Source organism: Drosophila biarmipes, chromosome 2L, assembly GCF_025231255.1.
Source record: "Drosophila biarmipes strain raj3 chromosome 2L, RU_DBia_V1.1, whole genome shotgun sequence".
Lineage (NCBI taxonomy): Eukaryota > Metazoa > Arthropoda > Insecta > Diptera > Drosophilidae > Drosophila > Drosophila biarmipes.
Genome location: NC_066612.1, coordinates 8,221,841 through 8,247,574, shown reverse-complemented (window position 1 = coordinate 8,247,574; position 25,734 = coordinate 8,221,841). Strand labels below are relative to the sequence as shown.

The 25,734-nt window shown below is 39.3% G+C and overlaps 2 protein-coding genes across 11 annotated transcripts in view; one reads left to right on the top strand and one right to left on the bottom strand.

The window, feature by feature from the left end:
- Positions 1–25,734, bottom strand: part of LOC108032533 (mitogen-activated protein kinase-binding protein 1) — a 64,347-nt gene that overhangs the window by 25,255 nt on the left and 13,358 nt on the right. For 3 of the 10 annotated variants that reach the window (XM_044094299.2, XM_017106397.3, XM_017106401.3), the window contains exon 2: positions 13,052–13,464. In XM_044094299.2, coding sequence (XP_043950234.1) covers positions 13,052–13,129 — 78 coding nt within the window. In that variant the 5' untranslated portion in view covers positions 13,130–13,464. Of the gene's footprint in view, positions 1–8,980; positions 9,443–10,782; positions 11,008–13,051; positions 13,465–25,734 lie in introns of those variants that run through there. The other 7 variants (XM_044094298.2, XM_044094303.2, XM_017106394.2 and 4 more) reach the window with 4 other exon arrangements.
- On the top strand, positions 7,305–8,654 carry LOC108032534 (uncharacterized). The gene has a single exon (XM_017106403.3). It carries the CDS (start codon positions 7,664–7,666, stop codon positions 8,552–8,554), a length of 891 nt encoding a protein of 296 aa, XP_016961892.1. The 5' UTR covers positions 7,305–7,663; the 3' UTR covers positions 8,555–8,654.

The window sequence follows — 25,734 nt, the reverse complement described above, 5'->3', positions numbered from 1 at the left end:
CGCAATGGGAAAGAAATACAACAAAATAAAACGAGAATAAATGCTGGCTGCATTTTAAAATTACTCGGGCAGACAGCAAGACAAGTGTTAACTACGTTTTCATGGTGCGGTTGGCGTTCAACGATCGCGACCAGAGTCGTTGGAAAATGCCAAGACGTGCCAAAAACCCAAAGACCCTTCTCACCCTTCCCCCATTTTTCTCGCGATTGCATAAAACTTTTCCGGAGAAAGAGAGATAGAGTGGCAAAGAGTCAAGTGAAGTTTTCAATCTGTCGGGATTGGGCAAGAAATGCGGTTACAAAATATTTCACCCATCAATTTGGCGGCTTTAACAAAGTGTGTGGAGGGTTTTACATCTTAACGCTAGTAAAACTGTCAGGCTGACAAGTGGCCATCAAGTGGGAGGAGTTGGGTTGAGTGGGGATTGTAAAAAGACTGCAAGGGCCAGTGATTGATTATGGAAGGAGGTCGAGTTAACTTATCGCTGAGCTGGGTATAAGAAAAGTGGAAAAATTACCTGTATTTCTAATCCTTATTAAATGCTATTAACATAACTACCTATAAATCTCCAAATTCATTTTTAAATTACCTGAAAAGGGTCTTAAACTTTCTCTCTTTAATTATTCTAAACATCACTTGAATATAATCCCTCACCTAATCAACCCGCATTACGTATACCACCCGTGATCCCCTTTTATGACTTTTTGCAAACCATTTTAAAAATAAATGTTTAAGTCATCTCCCGCCCGGCCAAGTTCTTACCTCATATCTTAGCTTCATGGTTTATCGTAAATAATAAAAAATCTCGATTTCATTTTCAACTGCACTCGGACCAGTCGGGTTATTTAAATTCAGCTGCGAGCCAAAAATAAACAAATGACGATAAGCATAAGAAATCACGGCCCGGTCTGATATAGTTAGTGGCTTATATAGTATACAAAATAATTCTGTTTGGTTGGGCAATGGGCAGGGAAAAAACTAGTCACGTTTTTCCGGTGCTCAATGCCAAAGTGCAAATTATGCAAATCTAAGATCGCAAAATGGGGGTGGAGATGTCGGGTGCCAAGAACTGGCTTCAAAAATAAATAAGGTATGCCCAAGAAATATATTTGTAATCGATGGAGTGATGGATGGCCGCTTGAGCAATAGGTAAAAGAGGTTAAATGGGGTGAGTAATGGTTGCCAAAAAGGAGTAATAAATTTTAAATAATATTTTAATTATAACAACGCTTATAAAATCACACTGTTTTGTTTATTCAGTGCTTTTTTTACCGATATGCATGAGATAATTTTTTACCCGGGTCAAAAAATGTTAGCCACGCTTGGTTGCCCTAAATTAGAAGCAACTAACATTTGCACCCGCATGTATAAATAAATAAAACGGCTCTTGATACGCGGAGTTCCTTGCTGTGGCTCAGTTCATTGACACTTTTCGAGAACTTGTTATAATTTCATGGGTTCTAGACTCCAGAGCCCCAACATATCCAACTTCTCGCCCAGTCTGTCTGTCTGTCACTTGCGGGCTCTAACTGTTTTGCATTGTTTTATGGTCAGCCTGACTTTTTGTTCACACATGGGAAACAAAGCCATCAAATAAAACAGGCAGCAAAAACGAAAAAATAAGCCAACTGAACACGAAGTGCTGCAACAGTTTCCATTTAATGAAAGGTGTGGAACCACAGTGGAATTACGGGTACAGTGGGTCACCCGTGTGGGCTAGAAGTTGCACCACAGATGTGCCTGAATGGCTGAAGACCGTTGGCTTATTTAATGTCACAGTTACACGATCTTTTCTCGTTGATTTGGTAATGCTAAAAAGAAATGTGCGTTACTCTTCCACTCCACATAAAAAAAAACAGGCCCCTGGAAATTTATGTGCGCTCTACATAAGGCCCTTGTAATTAGCCTCTGGGCGATTTGTCAGCCCAGCCACTTTTGTCACGTTCTCTGGGCCAAAAGTCGTTCAAGATGGTGATGATGATGTTGTCGAAGTTGCTGACTTTTGGGACCTCGAGCATGAAATTGCCGGGCATGAGACTATCGTGAGTTCTTTGACAGCCACAGTAGATATATGTGCGAAGTGGGTGTCAGTTGGCAGCTAAGTTGTCTCAAAGGGTTTCCCATAAAATATGTAAATTACCTATCAATAACACGCACAAGTTGCAGAAGCAGTTGTCAATTCATGATATGGATACACCTAGTTGGAAAATTCCTGCGAAGGAATGACAGCTGTTGTAATTGATAGGGGAATGTGCAATTATTTTACTACTAATGTCTCTGAATTTGAAAATGACAAAGAAATGTGTCATTAAAAGTATTTTTATGAATTGTATTTGCTACTTTAACAAATAAATAATAAAGGTGCTTTTATAATTAGCAATATTTTTGCCTTGATGTACATTTACCAACACTGCAAAGTAAACATATCACTTAAAAGAAAACAAATTTCCGGAAAATTCAAAATAACATTGAACATATTTTTATATATTTACTGTAAAAAAATCCTACTTAAACTTAATAAATGTTAAAGATGCTTTTCTAATTAGCATAATATTTCCCTTGTTATGCATTTACCAACACTAACACATACTTTTTAGATTTATATAACACTACCTAAACCGTTATTACATAATTCATGAATTAATCCCATGCCATTTACCACAATCCAATCTCACTTTCAGCACCACAGGTCCATTCCATATTTATGCCACCTTCTTTTCACGTACTTAAGCGGAAACTTCAGCCTTGAAACACTCCACCCGAAAACACCCCACCAGCCAAGTATAAGTGCATCAGTAATTGGGCTTAATAGTCGGGCTAATAAGTAAGAGATGGCACGCCCTACGGCCCCTTGAAAAACAATAAGCAACGGAGCACAACCTAACTAAACCCAGCTGAACTCAACTGAACTGAACTTAGCCCAACCCAAGAAAACTGAAACGCTGCGAGCTGGCCAAAAACATTAATCATGCAAATGGCCCAAACACTTTTTCTCTCGCTTTTGGAAATTACAATCCAGAAAATGCCCCACTATGGGTGACTGCTCCCACAAAAAGGTGGATAGCTAGATACACTGCAACTACGGTGTTCAGGGGGACGAGGACGGAAAAGCGAGAAAAAAGGGAAAACAGTCTTTGAGGCGTTCGGCCAAGCGGCCAAGCGTTTTCCACATGGCCGCACAGAAAATTAGCAAACGAGATCAGACCAAGAAAAGCTATAATACACATATAGCTATCGGCTTGCAGATTTCCAATACGAGAAGCCCGAATGCAAAATGCAGCAAGGAAAAGCTAGAGCGAGCTCTGGAAACCGGCGACCGGGGAAAAGTCGAAAGTAAAAGGAAAGACGAAAGGCGACTTTCCCAATACGTGCAGCAGAGGCTACTCCAGACTAGACTGGTCTGCTCTCCGCTTTTCCTCCATCGAATTTTCCCCCGACTTTGCGTGGGTGTGTCGTCGTCGGCGAGTCCAAAAGCGCACTCGGGATTAGCATATATTAGCGCCCCGGGCAAATGCAAGTCGGGGGTACTAAGCCATTCAGAAAGAGAGAAAACCGAAAGAGATCAGACCAAAAAGGCAAACTATAGCAGTTCCTTTTACTCGAAGAACTTGTACTCTAAAAACACATAGTGCACAAAATAAATCTTAGTTTGAGAACCTTCTATAAAAATGCTTAAATGTATATAATTTAAATGAATTAAATTTAACTAAAAAACTTTTTTTATAATACGGAAATTGTTAAATTATCCTAGCAAATATAATAATAAGATTATAATAATCTTAAAACCAATTAGGATTTTAAGGACTTATAACATTTGTTTGTTAGTTTTTTATCTCAAAATTACATCTAAATTTAAAACCATTTTGTTAATAGCTAACATCATCTTTTCCAAAAGTTCATGTTCCCAAAAGCGCCAAAGTATTTAAGAGTAGCCCACAGAAGGCTAATGCATTGCCACTTTTGGTTGGGCTCCAAGTTTGAGGTGGCTTGTGGGTGGTGTTTAAGCCTGGTGGTTTTACCCTGGCGACTGAGTAAGTGGTTTCTTTCTGCTGCCTTTAAAGCTGATTTCATTGTTCGGTTAGCAACGGCTTATAGACTTAAGCCGGGGCCAAAGCCCAAAGCTGGGGCATAAATTAAGACTCGGATATTGTTTCAATAGTTGACTTTGTCTTATCTTGAAGTCTGCAATCTGCAGATCGGGCGGGAGCGGTATCTTTGACTTTCAATATTCGTCGTGTTTTGTCGCATGCCCAAAAGCCTTTCAATTAAACGAGCCGCACGTTTTTTTGGACTGAGGAAAAAAATGCATTTTAACGCCAAAGTTCGACAGTGACAAAACCAAATAAACAGCAACAGCTATAAACCACCGCAGAGTTGAACTTTTATATAAATTGGAAGTACAGTGGGGTGTAGATTTTATGTAGAAACAAATATAATTAATAGTTTTTGGGGATTGAAAATTTAAGATTATATATAAAAATCTATAAAGATACATTTCATGTGCAATGTAAGCGGTTCTAAGCTCCAAGTTTTTCATAAGAACATTGATAATAAACCTATTTCTTGCCTTCTTTCCCTTTCGCAAAGCAATGTGGTTTCATAAAAGACATTTCCTTTGTAAGATTAGCCCCCTCCAATAAGTTGGCATCTTTCGCTCAATTGCGAGTCTCCACTGTATGTGGTAAGCATATTTTGTTACATTTTGAGGCCAACATGGGTTGGGGCACAGACAACAAAACCGAACCGATCCAAACTGGCTGCTGTTTTGTTTTTCTGGGCCTGACTCATGATGCATATGCCGCATATTGATACCGTTTTCTGTTATTTTTCAGCACCCCAGAAAATCGAGAAAAAGAAATGATATATATACGGCCACGGATAAATGATGTATGACGTTGGGCAGGGCTGAGACTGGAAGTGGAAAATGCTGTAGACATGGCACAAAGACCCCGTCTATTCATAGCCATTGAACTGGACACAGCTTTTCCTCAGAATTTCCCGCTGCAACGCCAAGTGAAAAGCGGAAAAGGCGCTTGAGATTAAAACGGCAGCGATTTAAATGTATAAATCAGTTTTAATTAATCGCTCAATGGCATTCAATTCTTTCTTGCCAACGAAAGTGGAAAGTGGACGCGAAAGGAAACAGATAAAAGTCAAGGCAACCGCTTCCTTTCACAAAGTTGCCGAAAAAGTGGAGGAAAACCGCTTGGGAAAATGGAAAACCCCAAATGGCACTACTGGCCATAACCTGTCGCTCAGCAGGCACGATTTGAGTTAATTAAAATGCTACTCTTTCAACACCTACACTCTCTTTTTCCACGACATTAAATCACATTCACCTCCAGAAAACCCACACTAACCATAGATCCTCTATGTTATCAATGGGAGACTCGTGATAGATACCACCCACAATTGCAAACATTAGGCGATCATTTGCCAAAATAATTACATGATGTCAGCCACAAATCAAAGGTCTTCGGCTGATAAGTATATATCGGGGGTATTATAAGAACTTGCTTATGGGAAGTTAATTGGATGTTTACTTTGCTTTGCGACCCGAGAGATAAAAACGTTTTGAAGAAGGTGAATGGAAGTATATGGATGGTAATATAAAATGCTAACATTTTAAGTGAAAGGATGTTTGCCTTTAAATATGCCTTAAAAATTGTATGTTAGTATAGTCCTCTAGCAATTGTTATACACTTTTTATGTGTTTTTAAGCCTCTTGAAATAATGTGTTAAAATTAAATGATCTTCGTTAAGCCCAGTTTTCCCACCATGACATATCAATCATGAAAAAGTAAGCTCCGCTAATTGTGATCCGCTTAGACGGTTTTAGCCAGGAAAACACCAGCTAACAATGTGAACAATTTCCAGGCAAACATTTAATCTTTCTCTCAGCCAAAGCTGACAAATCAATTCCCCCGGCAAATTAAATAAGAACGATTTAACACAGTTTTCACTTTGTGTTCGGAGGCCTTAAAGAGAGAATCGTTTAGGCCATATTTAGAAGAGAAGAAAAGCCGTCGCCGACCAAGAAAGTCAGCATATACATGATAAATGCTTACAAATCGCCGAACGACACTTTACTTTCTGCGGTGCAGTTAGAAAGTCGTGTTTGCGACTAATAGCGAAATATGATAAACGACAAGACCGACTTGATGAACACTTTCCCAGCGAGCTGAGAGGCTGGCTGGTCATTAGAAGAAAATACCGGCAAGACGACTTTGCATTGGCTTTGTTTCTGGTTTCTTCGGCTTCTTCAGTGTTAGCCAAGAGAAAAGTAGAACAAAAAAGAGGAAAATCGAGACTGCTTTTCCGCGCGGCACGGGGGGAGGAGGAAAAGTGGCTGCGCATTTTGCTTTCAATTTGCCAAGTAGCCAGCGCGGATAACACGGCGGATGAGCAATGTGCAGGAAAATCGAGGGGATGGCTCATATGGGCCAAAACAATTACGCCTGCAAATGAAGTTGCTTGGTTTTTTTTTTTGCGGTATCTGCGGGTGGTGGGCGTGGCACTGTTTGCAATTATGTCCAGCAGTCGTGTAGAAAGAGGGGAAAAGCATCCATCTGCATACATGGAAAATGCAGGAAAAACTCAACACTCCTCCTCACGAGCCAATGTTTTCTGCTCCAAAAAGCTCAAAGCGGCTGTGAAAATGGTTTTTCCCAGTTTTCTCATCTCGTTTCGGAAAACCGAAGTAAAAAAAAAAGTGCTCTAAACTGCAACATAGTTGCCAATAATGAAACCGAAAGGCTAACAGATATCGCAAGGGAAATGCAAATTGCGTGCAAAAATGCTGTTTGCTTATCCCGCGAGGCGACCTTGAACCTTGGCACCTCCGTAAAGGGGAGAACGGCGAAAAAACAGACATCGAACTTGTTAAATCACTGTGCCCCCTTGGCTCGGCTGATTAATTATTGCGCATTACGCAAGTCGAACGCTGAAAAGTTCCAGGCTTTGCTGTTGTAATTCCCCGCCGAGGGAAAAACAAATTAGAAAATTGTTTGCCGCAAATTGCGCTGCGCTGACATTTGCAAAAGTTGAGCTGCGTTTTTTGCCAGACAAGAAAGGTTGCCTTGCTTGCGGCTGGAAAATACAAAATCAACTTAAATTATAATTAGGAGATCAATGCTTTCATGGGATCTTTCAGTTGGGGTTAAAGTACACTACCTTAAATTTTAAGGATCATCTTATTTACTATACTATAACTTTAGTTACATTTCACTGTGAGTACTTGTATTTCCATGCAGACGTCTTGCCTCCTGCGGAGACAGTTGGCGAAGTGATTTTAAATCGCCTTACATATGCCGCGTCAGGTCATTTGAACGGACTGTCTGGGTACACTGAGAAAAGCAAGTGATCTACCAGAAAGCAATCAACCTATAAAATATCCCTGACCTTATGTGTTAAGACAAATTTGCCTCGAATATCATTAGGCCGCGGCAACTGTTATAGGCAATAAATTCTACGTTCTAGGTAAATCCAGGTTTCGGGTGTTTTCTGGTTGTATGTTTTATGGCAGGCCAATTTAAGCCAGCCTGGACTAGGATTAGGAAAACCCCGAAATTAAGACGGACTTTGCGAAATACCCAGATGACATTTGCCTTTGCCTATTGACTACCTGTGAACCATCTGGCTGGGTCGCAGGTCATTTAGGGTTATGAGTGTCCGAGCCGCGGAGTTAAGGGTCTACCTGTTGCGTATAAATAGTTTGCGAAACCGAACCTCCAGCATCAGTTGTCAAACAACCAGCCTAGCTACAAGACCTGCTCTACAGCCCTTCAATCAGTTCTACAACAATCACAGCAAGATGGCCTCGTACATTTGCACCCAGTTCCTGAACCTGAACGTCAACGACCTGCCCTCGAAGACCACCACCTACACGCTGAACGCAGCCCGCTTCCAACAGCGCGATCTGAACCTCTTCATCGAGAGTCTGGAGACCATCTCCCGGCTGGAGAAGGAACGGCACGAGCGTCGGCAGCTCCGCAAGGAGAAGAAACTGCAGCAGGCCAGGATGACCCAGCTGGAGGACGAGCGCTGCTCCAGTCCCACGCCCAGTGCCGATGAGGCCGCCGACGAGCCCATCTTGTATCTGGAGGCCAAGTGCATTCCCTACCAGGTGTCGGAGCCCCTGAGCCCGCCTAAGATGGACAGCACTCCTGGCCTGCCCGAGTACTACACCTGCGATGACGAGGCCTATGGAAGTGTTTCCCCCTCGGCTCGAAGCAGCGTGACCTACTGCAGCTGCGCCGGGGTTGCCAGTCAGCACTCGGACTCCCGGGAGTCGGGACTCAGTGTTTCCCCCACGCCGCCCCAGCTACGACCCCGCTCCGTGGTCATCTCCCAGTCGCAGAGCAAGCACCGCTCCACCAGATCCCGAATCATCAGCATGGTGCTGAAGAAGGAGTACGGCAAGTGCCCCGAAAATCTGCAGACCAGGGATATCAGCGAGGACATCCGTGAGGAGTACCGAGGACGGTCCACCATTAGCAAAAATTCGCCAGAACCCAGTTTTCTGAACAAGGCCCTGCGCTACCTGACCTTATAAGTTCCCTTAATACTTCTTAGTTTGTAATGTACAATTGTTTGTAAAGCATGCGCACAGTTAAAATTTAAAAATAAAATAAAATTTAAAAAATTACATTAAAAGTCCTTTTATTACTAATGCTCGCTGCAAGTTGATCAGGAATGGTTTACGGCACTCACTTAGAAAATATTTTTTAAATGAGACTTAAAAATCAAGATTTCGAATAAGTGTTTTGCAAATGTAATATATTTAAATATCCTCAAGGAGGTGTTCTTAATAATAAGAAATACGCAATATTTTCTCTTTAACAGTTGAAAAACCAAGGAAAATCTGTAACAACTTTTTGACATATTGGCCAGAGAAAAACCGCCCGCAAGCCGAGGAAAAACTTAAATTGAAATGTCAAGTGCTGGAGTCCCCTGTGCTTGCCTGTGTGTTTGAACTCACTTTTTCGCTGCGCTCGTAATTCGCTGGGAACTTGGGCGAGCCGAAGACCGATGACGGCGATGGGGTTAAAGGCGACGCCAGCGGCGACTGCGACTGCGACTGCAGCGCCATGCGCTGATGGTGCAGCGTGGAGAGCGTCGGCGTCGACGCCGACAGCGACGCCGGGGTCATGATTAAATGCCGCATTATCTCGCCCGATTTTCCACAAATTTTTCTCACTTTTCCACCCGCCTTTCACTATTGTTGCTGTTGGTGTTTTTCGCTCTTTTTGTTTACCCCGTTGTTGTCACTTTTTATTGCACTCGGCGGCGATTTACATTTCAACAATTACATTGTTTTTTCCGTTTGTTTTGGTCAGCGATTCGTTACGATCCGCACTTTTTGTTTGATATTATTTCACTTCCCCCGTCTCACTGTATTTCACTGCAAATGTCAACCGCCTTTGTGGCACAAAACATTTTGCTAGAAACAACAGAAATTTAATAAGCTAAATTCAGCAGCTGCCGCGGATGTTGACGGAACGGAACAGTCATCACCGCCAAATGGGTTACGTTCTGAATACCAGAAATAAAAGTGTAATTTGGGCCCTCTATTATGTGGTCACCAAACTATATAATTACAGAACTATGAATGGTTTTTAAGAGATTTATCTAAATACTTATTTGATATATGCTTTGATTCAATATTGATGTACAATCGATTATATGAGTTATTTTGTATTATATTTTAGGAAATAGGTCCCACTCTTCATCTCTAACTTTAGGCGGTTCTATAGCTTGGTAAATATTTTGTTCTTCCCTTTATTTACAATAACTTTTAGCATTTATAGCTACTGCCAAGCAAACGGTGTGCGATTCTCACCCTCCTCTTTTTCCTTATCTCACCACTTTAATTGCCTTTATTTTTATCACCTTGGTTTCACACAAATTTGCGCTTCCCCCTTTCTTATCACCCTTTTCCCTGATATTTCAATTCCGACTCTTGTTAATTTTTTATTCGTATTTCTGCTATAACTACCATTTTGTTAGTGTACTTGCAGCTTTTTTTTATCAGATGGGAAAAGAAGCAGAACTTTTCTATATAATTCGCATAATTAATGAATATTTAATTGGCATTTTCAGGCCACTGCAAAAACAATTTCTGTTTTATTTCGGGTCGCTTTTTAGTGTTTTTCAGCCGTCAGGCATATCAGAACTATGATAAGCGTTTTGCGGAGTATCATAAAAAGTGGCGATAAAATGCGTATACGCCACCGCGACACCAAAGGGAAATTGAAAGTTGAAAAATGTTTTTGGCAGTAATTCAATGCAAATTTTAATTTGAATTATATTTATTTTTATTTCTAAAAACTACATTATATTTTTTTATAAACCCCGAATAAGATACTTTTTGAGCTGCTAAACCCATTCAATTGTTCTTCGTGTGTTCATGCCAATTTGCATATCGCAGTGATCTAATCACTTAATTAAATTAACCACAAGAATCTCAAAAAACAGTAAATTGACTTGGGCACTTTTTTCTGCGGCTTTCCTGGCGTTTTTACAGATTATATAACGTCATTTCGATCACTAAAACTTGATGACGTTGGGTCCAATATCTGTTGTGTTTATTTTGTTTGCTGCTGTCTGACCGAATTACACGCACCGAAAATGTACAAAAGAGACAAGAACAGCGAACAGCAACACTCGAAGGTCATTTCGCAGTTTTTGGGCAAATTAGAAACATGAAAAACACACGAAAAAACTGACTTTAACACGATTTAAGCGGGTCAAATGCAATTTGTACGCCTGCCAAAATATTACTTTTATTTTGCTATATTTTCGCGTTGGGTTCGCTTTTTTTCCGTCGATTAACTTTTCATAATATTCCGAATTGCACAAACAAATTGCATGGGCACGGGCTTGCAAATACCAATACAGATGCAGCCAGGCGAGACGCCAAGAGAGCCGAGCAGGCGGAAAAGCGCGAGGAAAAGCGCAGAGAGCACGCAGGAAAACCGCGGCGTTCCAATTGGAATACGAATTGTAACTGAAAGGCGGCGACCAAAGCAAACGCAGCTAAAGCAGCGCAAAGCAAAGTCGGCGGCGCAGGCAGAGAAAAGCTCGACGCGCGAGCGGGATTAGGAGCGGAGCAAGAGAGCGCAAGTACAAGCGACTAACGGGGCAGCCCCAACAGCTGACAGCAAACAACGGATCCCCACTCTCTTTCACAACATTTTTGCAAAATCAGTTGTTCAATTTTTCAAATTATAGTAAATACCAAATCAAAATATATATGTATCTTAAAAATCTCTAATAACATGATAAAGATTAAGATTTTCCTTTAATTTTCGAGACATAAGTATATTAAGGTGTTGATTTATTTTTACTCTTCATTTATATAAACAAAAATCCATAATATAATTGAGAGCCATTCACTAGAGTATTACCTTATTGCATCCTCCTATTATGTTATATTTTATTATTTTTTCCGAGTTTCAGAAACATTTGTAAACAAATAATTTAGATAAGTAAAAAGTATAAATAAGTAATATAAGTAATACATTATATCATAAATCTTAGTAGTTTTTAGGATCCTAAATATCAAAATATTACCAAAATCTGTTAGCTTAAGCATACCCCATTTCATGATTATTCTACACTTCACATAGAAAGCAATACAATACAAGTCAAGATTTTTCGCAGTGTAAATTTCAGTCAGTTTGAAAGCTTTTGCAGACCGCGAAAGTCTTTCTCATGCTCTCTTCGTATTGGCGTTTTGTCACTGGATCTCTGAAGCTCTTTCTCTTCCTCTCTCTAAGACTCATAATCGCATTCGATTTTATTTATTATTTAATAGGCTTTTCTGTGGGTGGGTGGGTGCTTGGGTGCTTGGTGGTTTGGCGTCTGCTTGCTGCGTGCATTGAACTTGACATTGGGCAATGCAATTGTTTTGTTTTACTAATTGCGTGAAACTCGAGCGGTCTTTAATTGTGGGTTACCCTTGTGGATCGTGAGCTGGGAAGTGTGTGGTGGGATGGTTAATGAACTTGTTCATTCGGTGGGTGGTGCGGGTTGGAATGTGGGTCGATAGATGGTCAACCGCTGGAGATGATTGATGAGGACTTTTTGCCGAGATGCTAATTAGCTGGGTGTAACTTTGAGTAAATGATATGCGCAATCATTTGTTTTTTGTCACCAAGCGTATTGTTAATATTGTAAGTAATTAATTGTTAGGTACATGAATTCCTCTTTTTTATCAGTAGGTATTTAAACACTTACAATATTAGCAAATTAAATTTTTTAAATAAATGAAAATAAGCTAATAAAATGCATTCACCAAAGGCAAACCCCTGGACATTTTTCTATTGTATTGTGCGCCAACACTTAACAACTTTCCCAAGCAACTATTTTCAATTAAAGCCGCCAACCAAAAATAAAAAACTGACAAAAACCAACGCCAACTCATGACCACTCAGCATTTTACAAGAAAAATACTTTTTGTGGTATGCCGCAAATTAATCAAATCAAAGACAGATGGAAAAAAAAATAAATTATAACAATCGGGAGAAAAATATAAAAATAAATGACACAATCGGCGTTGCATTTGTGGGCGAAGTTCGAATGAATGCAGCCAAAACTTTCCATTTTCCTCTTCGGGCCAAGAAGATAAACAAAAACCGTTTGGAAAACTGGATCACATGCACTGCAGGCGCTCGCCCATTTCAGCGGCATCCGACAGTGACAAATTTCACAACTAAACCAATCTTGGAGCTTCTCCCAAACAAAGGCGAGTTCGATGAAAGGCGGAAATGAAAAGGAGGTGAATACGACTATACAAAAGTATTTTACATAAACGAATATTTATAGGCTTTCATATCGAAAATATGAATCAAAAAGAAACCTATTTTAGTTCATTAAATGGGAAGGATAGACCTTTTTTGTAACATTATTATGCGTTGGCAGCATAGGTGTCCACATACCAAATTTGGTGTCGGAACCCACAATAGATCCTGAGATCCAGGGTATTTTTAATAAGAAAAACTCTTATACCATCCTGCAAGGATGTGGATTGCATTGTCATTTTACTCACCCTATCCATTAGTTGCTCATCGTTGCGTTTGCGCCTCGCCGGCGCTCTTATAATGCGTCCCACATCTGGAGCGTCCATGATAACTGTGGTTCGTTCTCTCTGTCTCTTTCCCGCTCACCCACTTTTCAGTCGGGTTTCGAACCAGCGCGTATCACTTATACGCGAGCGCTGGTCGGTTGGTGAATCCGCTGAGCGTAGCTTTGAGCATTTAGTTTTGCTCAGAGAATTCGCTTTGAGTTGCGCTCGAAGCTCAAGAAATCCACTGCATACTTTGGGGCTGGCTGCATTTGGTTTCAAAATTTGGCAGTTTTTGTAGTTAAATTATTTTTAATTTTTTAAGTTATGGCAATTTTGAAATATTTTTTTGTTGGAAGCATTTGTTGCAATTGGCTTTCGATTTAGCGGGATGCAAGCTGTAAAAGAAACAAAAAGGTTTTCAGTATTAAGATGAGTACATTTTTCTATAGCGAGGACTAAGAACTTGACTTAATCCCGTTCTTTATTCTATTGAAATAGAATTTTAATAAAAACTTTCCCTTATTTATGTAGTTCTATGGGTAATTGAAAATGCATTAGAAAAGACCTCTTCGCCTGCTCCTCGGTTACCTTAAGCACACTTTGCCAGCTGTTGGTGCTTGGACGATTTCCTTCGCCTCCCCCCTCTTAGAAACAAAGTTTACCTCCACGATTTTACTTTTTTCCAGTTTTCCGCTGAATAAAATATGATTGAGGTTCAAGGCGACTGAAAGCTTTCAACTGCAACAATGTCAATTTGCTGCCTGAGGAACTGCGGCTGCCTGTTCTCGGGGCTAACTATTCCAGTGTTGGTAAATTGATTTTAACAGTGTGAAGGGGAGCTGCTTATAAAATAGTCAAGAGTTCAAAGGAAAAGCGGAAGGAAACTGTGAGCCATTTAATCAATTTGTCGAGAGTAAAGTGGCTAAAAGATTGGCAATAAAGTTGAGGATGAGTTTAAGTTTTTCGCTGAAAACTGTGTTGGGTAAAATATTGTAAAGGCTGTGAGAGGTGTTGTTAAGCGTTTTATAAGGCAAAAGTGACAACAAAAAAAGGCAATCGATAAAATGTTCAATTGTTTACTTAGTTTAATGATTTTGAAAACAAATAAGTTAAAAGAGACAGCTACTAAACGCGTAATTAACTTTTGCTACGAGTCTGCTCGAAACCCAATCGCAAAGTCAGACAAATCAGTGAAGCAATTAGACAATCTGCAAATCAATTGAATCAACATGGGGCTTGGAAGATTCGAAAAGTTCGTCACTTCCCACTATTGACAAGTCATTTAAGATGCACTCGGCTGGAGGGGAAGTTCTGTTCTCCAAAAACGGTTGCCGATTGTCATCCAGTAATGGTCGTGTGACGTCTCCCGCCGGCTATAAAGCCAATGAATCACAAATCATTCGTATTTCTCACTTATTCATACACTTCCACCCAGATTGATAAGAGATGTCGGCGTGCAATTTCAAATGATTTCATTAGGGACAAGGTAAGTTTATCTTGGGCTTGCGATAAATGTTAGTGGGTCGATTGTGGTTGCGGTTTCACATATACGAATATGAGTATATAGGCGGCACTTGGCCAAGTTAATTAAACAACGAAACAAGGAAATACTTGTAATTAATGCGCAAAAAGGTAGCAACAACAAAACAATGACTAAGTGATTACAGATACAAAGCGGGCTCAAAACAAAAAACAACGAGCGTAGAAGACGTCGGCGAACCCTCAAAACCTCTGCTTGAATGAATCCAAAAAAGTGTGGCGGAAAAGCGTGGAAAAACAGCGGGAAAAGCGGCAAACAAAAGAAGATACCCCTCAGTCATGGAGTTGAACAATTTTCCTCTCTTAGGTTGGCCACTATTTTTGGTGTGATGCCGATTGCTGCATTTTCCTTTGCATAATTTGCTGAAAGATGCCAAAGCAGGTGACTAAAAGTTGCGAAAATTCTTTCATTTCCCAACTAAGTTTTCTTTGTATGGGAAAACTGCAGAGCAGCTTGTGGAAGGCAATTAAGATTTCATTTGGCTTAAAGTTGCTTAAATGAAATTAATCTAATTTACAATTGGAAACTTATACTCCTCCGTTAAATTAAACCATAAAAATGTTGACTATTCAGCACACGCCATCAACAAATCAGAGATTTTATTAATCCAATCACCAATAAATTGACAATATTATCATTTTGTTAACTTGTTTAATTGCCTCAGTCAGCTCCGACGCATGCGAAAAAACGGTCTATAAATAAGTCTTAACATATTGACAATAAACGGGTAATTTATCAAGCTAAACAACAACAAATAAAGAGTAAAAGGCGACCTGCATGCCCACATATAGAGCAGTTTCTACCTATTTCCCATATCTTCGGCTTTAGGATCCTCTTGCCAAGTGGAAAAGCAAGGAGAGGGGGGAACTCCAATCAAGTCAGCTCCCATTCCGCGCAACTTTTCCGTACATCTCGCCCACTTTTTATGTGAGGCAATTAAATTATGTATTATCTTTGGATTGGCTTTCAGTTAAAATCAAGTTGTAAATCGATTGGGGGGACTGTCGCCACTTTTCTTCTTTGTTTTTCTTTCGCATACAGTGACCGTCATAAATAAATGCAGTTGACGGCAGTTTTGAGTGATTTATGAGACAGTTTTCCGACTTTTTTCTGATACTCATTTCCCATTTTTCTATTGATTAGATAGACTAGCGACTGGCACATATTGGGCGGATTTTATCTCTGGCCATAGGTTCTTTAGAATTTTTTTTTGCAGTTATTATTGTCTGAGCGTTGAGAACAAGTTTTATTTCATTTTTTGCTGTCGACCGTTGGCTTTTTCTCGCTTCTTGTGAGTCAATTGACCCAAATTGTTGGGCTCCGGCCTTTGTGTCTGAATCGACTTGGGCAGCCTCTCTTGTTGTAGCAGACGTGTCGTTTTCGCTGTTCTCAAATTGGCCTCAAAATACCCTGTAACTCAAGGGGATCGGGAGATCTAAGCACTGACAATAAAAAATACAAGATCACAGAATAATTAATTTTAAAGATAGTTGGCTTAGATAGTTCGCTAAGATATTTGAAAAAGTAAAATAAATGATTTGACTAAAACTCTTGATTTGCACTACATTTTTTAACGAACTTTTCAAGTTATATTATAGAGAATCTTCAGTTCCATACACATCATTTAAATCTCTATACATGTTTTTCCCGCAGTTTCCTGTTCTTTTGTTTTTAGTGGGTCGACTTAAACCGAAAGGCAGTTGAACTTTGCCAAAATGATCAGCTGAAAAGCTATAGAGGTTGGGCATGTGGCCGCAAATAACTCTTATCTGATTTGAGGAGATACAAGCTCGGTTTAACTTAATACTAATGAAGTAACTAATGAATGTTTAATTTTGATTTATGAAGGGCTTTAGCACTCTTTATAATTCGGTGAAATTTCAGAATTGCTAATTTTTAATGAATACTTTTTAATCAGACTTTGAGGTTAAACTTTCCCCATTCCCAGCCATGTTCTAAAAATAAATATTGCAAATAATTTAATCACTCTCGCCATGCTCCATTTAACGTTCAGTCAGCTTGGATTCAAAATATTCCAGCCATTTTGTGGAATTAAATCATTAAATCCGTTTACGAGAAATGAATCAATAAGACTCAAGGGCAAGGCGCATTCGTTTGCATTTTCCTCGTCTACGAAATTGTGTTTGCTGAAATTTTCAGCTGAGTCTGCAATTTATCCCAACATTTTATGGATCATTTAGCAAATGAAGGAGGAGGAGGCACCGAAAATGAAAACCCAAAGCCAAGCATCGTGAAAAATATTGCAAGCTTTGGTTAAATTTACTTTAAGGCCTTTGACTTTTTTGCGAGTGCGAATCGAGTTCAATGAATTTCTGTGTCAACAGCTTGCAAGTTTTAATTTATTTCGCCGCTTTTTGATGAGTCGGTTTGGGCATTCGATGAACCCAAAAGCTGAACCAAGTGAAGTGAAAAGTTTTACCAACTATTTTCCTTATGATCCAAAAAGTTATCTCAAGAAGCAGCAGGACAGAAACAGCTGGCTCTTAACGCTTCAAAAGACTCCTTAATGATTTGTTTTGTGTTCCGGTAATCAAAAATCCGTGGTGAGTTATTACAAACCTCATTTATAAATTTTAACATTCTTACAATTAACCAGTTTTTATTTATATTCTCAATAATTTAAAAGGAAAACAGAATTAAAGGTAAGCGGGAAAGAAAATTTATTTTTTGACCAGCCGATATAAATTATGGATACTTTTATGAGTCTGTGGTTGAATTCCCTTATATTCCACATTATAGAATATAACCCAAGACTGCACTTCTGGACTCTATAACTTAAGTTATTGAATCCCGATTTACGCGTGGGAATTTGTGGTTGAATTCTCTAACGTTTTACATCAAAATATTTATACTGAAAGAGGGTACCATTTTTAACCCTTTTTTCTTGTTTGATTTTTCCGTAATTCTCATGTCTTACAGAATGAGAACCCAAAACTGCACTTCTAGATTCCATAACTTTTGTTTATGTTATCCGATGTTGACGTGGGATACCTCTATGAATTTGTGGCTGAATTCTCTAACGTTTTGCATCAAAATATTTATACTGAAAGAGGGTACCATTTTTAACCCTTTTTCTTGTTCGATTTTTCCGTAATTCATGGCTTACAGAATGAGAACCCAAAACTGCACTTTAAGATTCCATAACTTTCGTTTATGTATTCCGATTTTGACGTGGGATACCTCTATGAATTTGTGGCTGAATTCTCTAACGTTTTGCATCAAAATATTTATACTGAAAGAGGGTACCATTTTTAACCCTTTTTCTTGTTCGATTTTTTCGTTCTTCCTATGGCTTAAAGAATAAGAGCCCAAAACTGCACTTCTAGATTCCATAACTTTTGTTTATGTTATCCGATGTTGACGTGGTGAATTCTCTTACATTCTACATCAAACTATTTTATCTAATCGATGGTCAAATTTTTAACGTATTTTTATATGGGTTGCTTTAAACAACAATTTCCTACAACACTTTTCACTGGTAAAAATTTTAAATATTTCTTATCTACTTAAAATTATTATTTTCTCTCATTATCTCGCTTGCATAGTGTAATTAAAATACAAATTCACCAGCCACAACCGAAAACGCCCACTAAAGAAATAGTTTACGAGAGGGAGTAACTTTGTGGGGGGAGGATTTTCAGGGGGGGCCTAATGGCTGAAAAGCAATCAAAAAGGCGCCTCAAAAGGGGCAGCACATGCAGTTGAAATCCAAGTCGCTAAAGCTAAATTTTCTACTGAAAGAGAGCCAGAAAATGAAGCTGGAAAATCGAGGAGATATTGCGCGTTGCACGCTGCGCGTTTTATTTTCTTTGACGCCTCAAGTGTTAATAAAATGTTACAGTTAAGTTGCCACCAGAGGCGGCATGGAGGCGTGGCACATCCACCGTATGTGGTAAACATTTTTGCCAATGGAATGCAAAATGAATTGCAACCAAATGGAGTTGTTGCCGCCGCAGATGATATTACAGATGTTGTTGTTGCGCAAGATGATTGCAATTCCATTTTCAATGATTGGCAAACAGCCTCCCCAGGGGCGTGGAGCATTAGGGGCGGGGCCAGGGGCTGAAGGGTGTGAAGGCAACCCGTCTTGGATCAAAAAAAACAAAAAAAACAATTTAGTTGAGGCCCAGCACATGCAACATCTAAGGCAGCAGCAACGAGAGGCGACTGAAAAAATTTGCATGATGTGTTTGCCGTATGCAAAATGTTTTTATAGCACTTAAAAAAAATATATTTTTGTAGGAATCATTAAAAAAATAAATATATATTTAAAAGTGATCAAGTTTCTGGACTAAAACATTAAAAGCAAACTAATTTAAGGAGTACTTCTCTTATTTAAATGTATTCAATAAAATTATTTTATTTTATTAAGTTGCAGAATTTTGTTTTCCTCCTTATTTTCTCAAGTGCACTACATGAATTGTGAAGCTTTTGGCTTAAGGTGTTGTCTAGGGAAAACCAGAGATCTCTTTAGGTAAAAGAAAATAGAAAAATTTAAATACACATGTGAAAAACTGCGAGATAAAGATAAAGGCCATAAGAAGAGGGATAAGTGGAGAAATAATTCCAACCGAGACAATGAGGCTGCAGAAGCGAACGCAATGCAAAAATTTACACGGAAGTCAGAAGGAGATGAAAGCAACGAAAATGAATTTCCAAATAGCGATGAAAATGGTTTTCCAATTTGCCATGGACCTGTGAGTCTCCGGGAAAAGTGCAAGGAAAACCCAAAGCAAATAGAAAAGTGAGCTCGAGTTAAATTAGCGTTAAATTGCCTGCCAGCACTTGCATATGGAAAACAATAAAAGCTGTGAAATGGTTTAGGGCTTATTAAGAGCACACCACTAAGTACCCCAACAGCTTTGGCATACAAAATTTGGAGCCAGCGGGGGGAAAACACGAAACCGAGTTGAACGAACTCAACGAAAAGAAATCCCTCATCTTTGGCATAATGAAGAAAAGCCCGGCAATTGACGCAACATTTCTGCACACACTTGAGACAAAGCCACTAAAAAGAACATAATGAAAGGCGGCTAAAATAATAAAAAGATACTGAAAGACAAGGGGAAAGAAGGTAAAACTTCGCACACATAACTAACAATGGGAAGCAACGAACTGTCCTATAAAGCTAAAACAAAAGGCGAGAAAAAGAAAAGGTATAAAAAGCAACTGCCACTTTGGTTCTGTGAAAAATGGCGTCACTGCAATCGTTCTCCGATTTTCAGCTATCTAAAGCGTTAATTATACATGGTATGGTATAGCCATTAGTTATCAGCGGGCAAAAATAAAACGACTCTTGGCTGATATGGAACTGAAGAATCGAACTGTAAAAATACAAGATGTGTCATGGGGCCTCGAAATCTCTTGTTTATTTCACTGGCGCCCCTGGCTTCTTTTGTTGTTTACCTGCCTCTTAAAGAAGTTGTTCTTTGATTTTTATTTATTTTCTCCTTTTTCTTGTCTTGAGCCATCAGCAGTTATCAACTGGTGGCAATAAACATATATCTTTGATGGTTCGATTATGACATTGATGTCGAACAAGTCTGTTGACAAGGCGCTAGATTGGAGAACCTTTCGGGGAGGCATCGTGTGTACATTGCTTTGACAGCCCGGTGAGATCATACTTTTAGAGTCTTTAAACTGACTCTTATGCTCACTCAAAGAACATCGATCTTCGATATGATCTTGACCCCAATTTATGCGGTTATACTTTGGCAGATTACGAATCATTATCAATATTTTAAATGTGTTGTGCATCGCTTGTGTATATAGTAAAGTAACCTTGAGTCAAAATTAACTACTAGGTTGCAAATTCATAATCATCAACTACATATAAAATATAATTGATTTTTGTAGATATTTTCAATAAACAAACTCAAGATCAGTTAACATTCTTACTATACGTTCGATACGTGAACATACATTTTTAAATTTTATATAAATAGTACTATTTTTATTCTTTTAAAAATAATTTAACGAACTTTGAAATATAGTTTTTAGCACACTATTATTTTTTAGACCTTGGCACATCTAACAGACATCTTTGCATGAGCAAAGTTCATGTTGGTTTCACCTGATCACACAAAAGTGAGTTAGCTGAAGTTAAGCAAGCTTAATATTACTAGTTAGATCAGAACAAAGTGACTTTAAAGTGCCCATAAATATAAGATAAGAACATAAAAGTCATACTTCTTATTCAAAACCAACAACCATTGATAAGATTTCCGTGACAAATTTTGGTGAAAGTGCTCACAGCTTGTTTGATTCTCTCTAAACAATTGTGTTTTATAGTACCCAACCTGGAAGCTTTCCACAGAAGATGTCTAATCTAGCTCTTGACAACATTTAATGGGGAAATGTAAAATCAACAGAGCTCATCAGCATGCCACAGCTTTCATTCAAATCCAATTTAGAATGCAAGTCAAGAAAAGTGTAATTAATATGCCCAGGAAAGAGCCGACTTCTGGTTTTGCTGGCAGGTTGCACACGTCAATGGCAGGCCCAGAATCCCGAGATACAGATTCAGATTCGGATTCGTTTTCGGAACCGAGCTGGCTGACAGACTCACATCATATCGAATAACCTTCGTGGGGAAGCAAACAGAAACCGGTTGCCTGCACTCGACTTATATAAAATTATGCCCGCTACATGGGAGAGGGTTATGTGGTCGCGTAATAAAATTAGAAAATGCAGGGGGCCCTGGGGGGTAGTCGGGGGTCTCCGGGCTCCCGGGAGGAGGAAGTGCCTCCCATCAACCCAGCAACCCACCAACGGAGCTGCAGCAGAGCGGAAACCATTCGCTCTTGTTGGCCATTTTTGCAGCATGCCCCTCAGCCGATGTTAGTTTTCAGTTGTTAGCTGTCGGCCGTTGGCAGATCTCAGATGGCTGGCCATTTCTTGACACTTGACAAACTTGGTTAGCGGCTATTACGGGTTAGATTGAGCTGCCAGATATTTAGCAAGGTTACATGGAGGGAAATTGCGCCAAAAGCCAGCTTTTTTCCCAGCAATAAAAAGTGTTTTATGAAATACAAAAGACCAGAAACAGTAAAGAGTTAATGATTTTTATAGTATATCTTTGTGACCTTCAAAATATTTGGCCTCTTTAAATAAAGCTCATTATATTTAAAAGGGTTAAATAAAACATTATAGTCACAAAGATTAAGTTAAAGTTTAATAATAGTTATACTTAACAGACCCATAAATTTCATATTTTATCTAGGGTATTTTAAAGGCCTTAGCTACCTTTACCCTTCATTTAATTATGCAAATCCATCAAGGGCTGACAAATAATTACGAGAATCAACACCCACTGACTGCGAGCTGTTATCGACATAAACTGGGCTGCGGGTTCGCGCCAACAGGGGGCGTACTTGTCGCCAATCAGCTCATTAAGTCGTCTATGTCTAGGAAAAAGCAATTTCCAGGCGTAGCAATTGCTAATGCAGCAAAACGCCGAATGGGCCACTTCATTAGCATTGTCAGGCCAAGCGCAAAATGACTCAACTTCGCTCAAATTTCAGCTTGGAGAACAGAAATGGGAAATAAGTCAAGATCAAGATTCTTTGGGCCTTGCCTCGTAATCTCCTCCACTTTGATGGATGTGTCTTTCTGTGTGGGCCCCCGTGAAGCCGACACAAAAAAGAAACAAAAATCCACTTAAAAGCATACATAAATATCAATTAAACGTTTGGCCACTGAACTTTTGTGTGACTTACAAAACCGTTCAAGTTTAAGTGATTTCTGAACCATGAAAGGCCATTCAACACAGTGAAGGTCATTGTCTTTGGGCGATATTCACGGATTTTTGGGTCAAAAATTGGGCAAGCTTTCCCCCGAACCCTAATGAAATGTCTCAGCAAGTTAAACATAATGTTGGCCCGGCAATTGTGCAATTGTCGCTGGAAAGTTATGCCGAAGTTAACCCAGTTTTTCGGCCGTGTTAGCTTTAATTTGCAAACGAAACCGAAAAAATGGGGAAACGGGTTACATAGAACACAAGTTTCGACTTCATGACATTCCAATTTGCATAGGTGAGTGAAAAGCAACCGAAAAAGGGCGAAAAACACAGAACTTGCTTATACAATTATTTGATTATTTTTTTAACAATTCGATGAACAGAACGGCAGAGAAAGAAAGCGAACCTCGAGTCCAGGAAGCGGAATAATGACACTGAAGAAATGGCTCAAGTGAGTCATTAAGCTGGCTGAGAAGTCTCGTGTTCCTGTCCCTTTCTGCGGGTCTCAGCCCGTCTCTTTCTCTGTGTGGAAGCAGCCGTAAAGGAAGCTATCCACACTCACCTCAATGGAACTCAAGGGGCAAGGGCAAACACCTTGAAGAAACCAGGAGAAGTACGAGCAAAAAAAGGTGCACAACTGCATTTCCTTTGGCTCTTTGTGTGTGGCATAAAAACACCTCTTGGCTAAAAGGAATTTGGAGGAGCCATAAAGGATTTCCTTTGTTCTGCCACGCGATGACGTAAAACGGGTCAACAATGGAGTGAGTTATCATTAAAATTCAAGGGGTCTTGAGATAGTTATGCATATTGAAACAACAGAAGGTCAACAAAATCTGAGCCAGCGTTTAAAAGCGAATTATTCTTTAAGATTTCTTTAAGTAATGTGGGTGTGATACCATGTTATTACAAGCGGTCTTGAGTAAATTAAGACCCTGGCAAACACCGCAGAACTACCACGCATAAAAAGTAAACAACTTTAGTGGTATTCCCTTCCATTCCCTGCCGATCCCACTTTCTATCATCTCAGTAATTTTTCCACCATCGTTTCTAACATTGTTTACCTTGGCAAGTTTGGCAGGAAGCAGACAAACTGACGATTTTGGCCAACCAAAATCATGCAGACAACAAAGAGAGAAGGTTTTCCAAGGTGCACAGAGGAAAATTTGTACAAAAAAAATATATAAATAAATTTACAACCATTAATGATAAACTAAAATAAACCTACATTTAAAAGTAACAATATAATTAAAATATTTTCACCTAACATTGATATTATTTTGATAGTAACTAACAGCAAAAGTAATGTATAATTTCAGTGTGGTCTGCCTCTTCGCCAGTCTGGAAACTTTGGGAGCGTAAGAAAAAGGAAAGCGAGGGAAAATCTACCTGTGGGGGCGTTGTCAATATTGCCAGACGTTTTCCAACCGCAGCGGGGAAAAGCGGCGGGGGAAATGCGAAAGAAAAGCGTCAACTAACTACAGCTGACTGCGGCCTGGGATAATTTGAGTTGGCATTAGTCAAGCCAAACAGAACTCACAGAGGTAGGGATTGTCTGGGGCGAAGAAGCACCTCAAGAGCGGGCAAATCATAGGTAAGAAACTTGGTGCAGCCCCCTCATTCGCCAAGTATATCACATTTTTCCAGCTACGTGTGCCGCTTCTCACGCTCCAGCTTTAGTTCATCGGAACAGATGTTGGCAAAAATATTTCTCGTCCATGTATATATTTTTTCTTTTTCAACTTTTTTACCCATTTTTTTTGCTTTGGCCCGACTGCAACATTTGTTGAGCAGACAAACTCGCCATATTATTTGGTAAATTCACATGTCAGAAAGCTGTAGGAAAGAGAGTTCAAAGTTTATATATAAAAACCAATAAGTTGCGACAGAAAGCAAAAGATATTTTGGCTCTGAAATGATGTGCAAATTCCCTGAAGGAATAGTCTGGACAGCTTGTAAAGTCACTGTCAATAAAGTAAAGTGAGAAAGAAATTTACAAAATGCAACTATAGAAAAATATAAGAATTCTTTAGAGGTAATGTGAAGGTGGAGAGAGGATTAAAGAGCCAAAAATTGTAAAATAAGTAATAAAATAATATTTATTGTGGACAAAATATTGTATGTTAGATTTCCCAACAATGGAAGTCATTAATAAAGTGAAGTCTTAACAGGTAAACATAACAAGCTTTTGCAATTAGGGCGATTCAGTCAGGAAATTCCTAAACAAATTGTTTGCATTGTTGCCCCCAAAAAATCGTTCACAATAAATCAAGCAAAAGCTGAGACAATTTAAGGAACAAACAAAAACCTTGCCTAACTACCAAGCTGTCTGGGCCAGGTAATAAACAATCGAAGCCGGCAAAAATTGAAATTCGAGACCAAACTAGTTTTTCTGTTACTTCGGGGGATCGTTCAATTGTCGAAGTAAATAAACAAAAAAGCCACGTACCAAAATGCAATGCAACAAAGCAACAAAGGCAACAGCCAAGCAATGTGGAATAATTTGAGTCGCCCCGAGAGCGAGCATAAAACGCAGTCAAACAGTCAAATGCCATTTCCGACTGCAGTCAGACATGAAAAAAACAGAGACAACTACCGCAGCACTAGCAACACTAGCCATAACAATACCAATAACAGCAATAAAATAACTACTACACCGACATCGATAAGTTAAAAGGGATTTAGGTGTAGCTACAAAAGAGCTTGGTACTCCAGTTATTGAATAAAATCCTATAACAGTTTATAAAGGCAATGAACATTACAAATAGCTAGTAATTTACTTCAAATAAGGACTAATAGCTTTTAAGTAAAATTCAAGAACGATTTCTCTTGTTTTTGAGTACAATTTTGGCTTGCTTTTGTGACTGGGACTTTAATGGGGAACATTTAATATCATGAGTTGTAAGGAGAAAACCCAACTTAAAATAATATTTGCAGACAAGTATCCAGATTCCTTTGATCATTTGATCATATTTTCTTATATTTTAAAGTAATCTTTTGGGTTAGAGTTTTCGAAGCTGGACTGTAGACATACCAAACCGTCAAGTCGAAAGCCCGGGCCAGCTCAGAGCACGTGGCTCCCCAGACGGAAGCCAGTGACCAATAACAAGGCATGGGTGTGCCCAAGGGGGTGGAGTTATGGAGAAGGGGGTCTACTGCAGCCCATGTCTGGCCACCAAAGTCTGGTCTAAATACCCAGCCAAACGAACCAAGCGACGTGTTTTATGTGCGTTCTCTGGTATTTATGGAGTTGCATGTTCAGCCGAAGACAGTTGGGCTTATGTTTGTTATTTTTTATGTCGCTTTTTTCGGTGGTTAGAGCTGCTCCTTGTTGTGGGAGTTCTGTGGGGACACCTGGGGGAGACCCAG

Bases quoted from the DNA above. Each gene is read 5' to 3' on its own strand.
- LOC108032534 (XM_017106403.3), top strand. From the start codon at position 7,664: ATGAGTGTCCGAGCCGCGGAGTTAAGGGTCTACCTGTTGCGTATAAAT.